This window comes from Limulus polyphemus, unplaced genomic scaffold, assembly GCF_000517525.1.
Source record: "Limulus polyphemus unplaced genomic scaffold, Limulus_polyphemus-2.1.2 Scaffold3062, whole genome shotgun sequence".
Classification (NCBI taxonomy): domain Eukaryota; kingdom Metazoa; phylum Arthropoda; class Merostomata; order Xiphosura; family Limulidae; genus Limulus; species Limulus polyphemus.
Window position 1 is genome coordinate 41,309 of NW_013668672.1, and position 3,306 is coordinate 44,614.

The following is a 3,306-nucleotide window of genomic DNA, read 5'->3' on the forward strand; positions in this document are numbered from 1 at the left end:
AATTTTATGTAGTTAATACTTAAAACTGTCAATACAGACTTTTAGTTTACTAGACAGTGAACTTTCACCTTTAATTAACTAGGATTTAATTTTATGTAGTTAATACTTAAAACTGTCAATACAGACTTTTAGTTTACTAGACAGTGAACTTTCACCTTTAATTAACTAAGATTTAATTTTATGTAGTTAATACTTAAAACTGTCAATACCTGGTGAAACTTCATGATTACAGGATTGAAAAAAGTTAAATTTTACGTTTCACAAATAATTCATTTATTAAAACTATTGCTTTGCCAGTAAAGGCAACATCAGCTTTGCCAGTAAAGGCAACATCAAGTACTGACGAAACTATGGTTTTAACAAATGAAGTATTTGTGAAACGTACAAATGTCTTTGTTTTCCTCAATTCTGTACTTAATTCTGTTTTGACAATTCAAAAAATCCTGTATCTTTTTATCAAACATGTATTAATTTTGAAGAAAAAATTTGTTGGGTATCATTTGATGTAATATTTCCTTTTTTATTTGCCTTTGTACTAGTTTGAATTATGGAAGTGTCAAATAAAATTTGAAAGTGATTTCTGTCTTCAAGAACTTTTCTTAGATATTCAGAAGGTATATTTACACAACAATGATTTTATTTTTAGATAATTAATTTTGTTACAGTCACACAATGAATACTTAAAAGTTCCAGAGGAAAACTTAGAATAAAGAAATGCCACGCCTGATATATTTTTTAATGTTCTGTGTCATAGAGGTAGTGGATATCAGAGCTACTGAACTGGATTCAGATCTATGTGATGCCTTAAAACTATTTCCTACACTTGAAACTGTGGTTGATTTATAAGAGTAACAGCATGGGTGTTAGGGTGCTGCTGACTGGCTGCCTTCCCTCTGATCAGTAGCTCAAAATTAGGAATGGTTTTATAAAGCAGCCCACAGATTGTAATCATTCTGAAAATGACCCCAGCATAAAATGCTACCAGGTAATCAACTAGATTTTATACGTTCTTCTTTATGACCAGCAGTGACAAACCTGCTATCATGAATAGTCCAGTATGACGTATAGTGTTGTTTCATCAAATATCTGATGGTGTTTGAATTACCTGAAGACAATAAAACATCATAACATTTATGTATATAAAATACTGTGCTAGCAAATAGAATAACTATGTGTGAAGCAACAGTTAAAACAATATTAAGATTATAATATGTATTATGCATACAAATGAGCAAATTAAAATATATACTTATATGCAGAAAAAATGTGAGTAAAACATCAATGTTTCCAGCAGCTTTTATTACTCTGTTTTTACAGTTGGCTTACGTTTATTCTGTACAATAATGAACAAAGTTAAGTCCAATCAATATGAGCACCAAGTGAGCCTTGAGTATCATTTTACTCGTGTTTTTGTGTACTACACAAAATATTTGCTCTGCCTTATGAATACATACTTCCATTTTCTTACCAAAAACTTTCAGTGATAAAGTAACTACAATATGCAAATATTCTGAACTTGAGAATACCACAGAGGTATTAAGTGACACTAGAAATGACAGCTTACAAACATGTACACTCGGCCAATTATTGGCGACTTCTTCAGGAAAAGTAAATGTAATAGATATGAAAGTGAAATTTGTTAAAATAATAGAAAACAACTAACGTTTTCAGTGATCACAGACTACACTACTAACATGTTATGCTATAATAGAGCCAAAAAAAGGGGAAATTGTCACACAGCCTCGAATAACAAAACTTTTGATGTCTCTTAAAATAAGTTTTAGATTTAATTATGACCAAGTAAACATTATATAATGAGTACTCCATAAAATATTTACATATAAAATACTTAATAAGGTGGATATTTCTGATGTCATTTTATTGGACGGATGTACACTATGGCACATAAATAGCAAGATATCACAATAATTATACTTTTCTAGCTGCTTAGAAACTCTATCATTACACTCTTTAAAAAAGGATTTATATATGAGTGTGGAAAGCAGAGTTAATTTCCGTTTGTCTGAGTTTTTTTCCGCATTTCTCGAAGTTTGACTCTCCACATTTCATGACTAGACTGTACATCACAAAGATCACGAGCTGGTCCAGAATTTGAGGATATGCTATGTATAGAGAATTAAATCATCAATTTAATAAGATGTCTTAGACTGGTGATATACAGTTTACAGCAAACTAAGCTTCATCCACAGTTTTTAGGTAATTCAAGTACTATAACTTTTTATATACGGTATATACTACGATAAAATAAATAGAAACCCAAACCTTTATTTTGAGTTTGCATTTAAATTGTGAGATTCAATATTTTTATATAACACAATATCCTTTACCTCTGATTAAAATGAGCTTGGCTGTAATTGATGGCCTCTGCACCTGATGCTGGCCGTGGAAGTACGGGAGCCAAACAATCTGTAAATTACGTAATTCAAACTGAACATTTAGTCATGTAATTAATTGTTTGTGTGTGTATATAAACACACACATACAATTAACATGATAACTATGGTTGGTTCTTCCATTATAATACAAAATGAAGCAAATGGTATCTGAGGTGAATCTTGAGTTACTACATAATAATTATTAATTAAAAGGTTTTTACAATTAATCAGTATTATGGCAAAAGGTTTGAATATCAATGCAGAATCTTTAATCAGTAGTCCCAATCAACCACGTTTATATACATAAGTAGCCATTTAAAATAGGATTTCAAGGTTACTATTACTGAGATAGCAATGAAAATTTATGATATGCTTAGTAAGCTGTAATGTCAGCCTGACAGCAGTCCAAAGACTGACAAGTGAAGATGTGATAGCTGTAATGTCAGCCTGACAATGATAGCTGTAATGTCAGCCTGACAGCAGTCCAAAGACTGACAAGTGAAGATGTGATAGCTGTAATGTCAGCCTGACAAGTGAAGATGTGATGCAGTCCAAAGACTGACAAGTGAAGATGTAATAGCTGTAATGTCAGCCTGACAGCAGTCCAAAGACTGACAAGTGAAGATGTGATAGCTGTAATGTCAGCCTGACAGCAGTCCAAAGACTGACAAGTGAAGATGTAATAGCTGTAATATCAGCCTGACAGCAGTCCATAGACTGACAAGTGAAGATGTGATAGCTGTAATGTCAGCCTGACAGCAGTCCAAAGACTGACAAGTGAAGATTTGTCAGGCTGACATTACAGCTATCACATCTTCACTTGTCAGTCTTTGGACTGCTGTCAGGCTGACATTACAGCTATCACATCTTCACTTGTCAGTCTTTGGACTGCTGTCAGGCTGACATTACA

General features: G+C 32.5%; 1 protein-coding gene across 1 annotated transcript in view; it reads right to left on the reverse strand.

The window, feature by feature from the left end:
• Nucleotides 1-942: 942 nt before the first annotated feature.
• Nucleotides 943-3,306, reverse strand: part of LOC106468579 — a 17,087-nt gene continuing 14,723 nt past the window's right edge. The window contains exons 9-10 of the mRNA XM_013929014.2: nt 2,349-2,427; nt 943-2,123 (exon numbers count right to left, since the gene is read on the reverse strand). Of these exons, the coding sequence (XP_013784468.2) occupies nt 2,009-2,123; nt 2,349-2,427 (194 nt within the window). The 3' untranslated portion in view covers nt 943-2,008. The remainder of the gene's footprint in view (nt 2,124-2,348; nt 2,428-3,306) is intronic.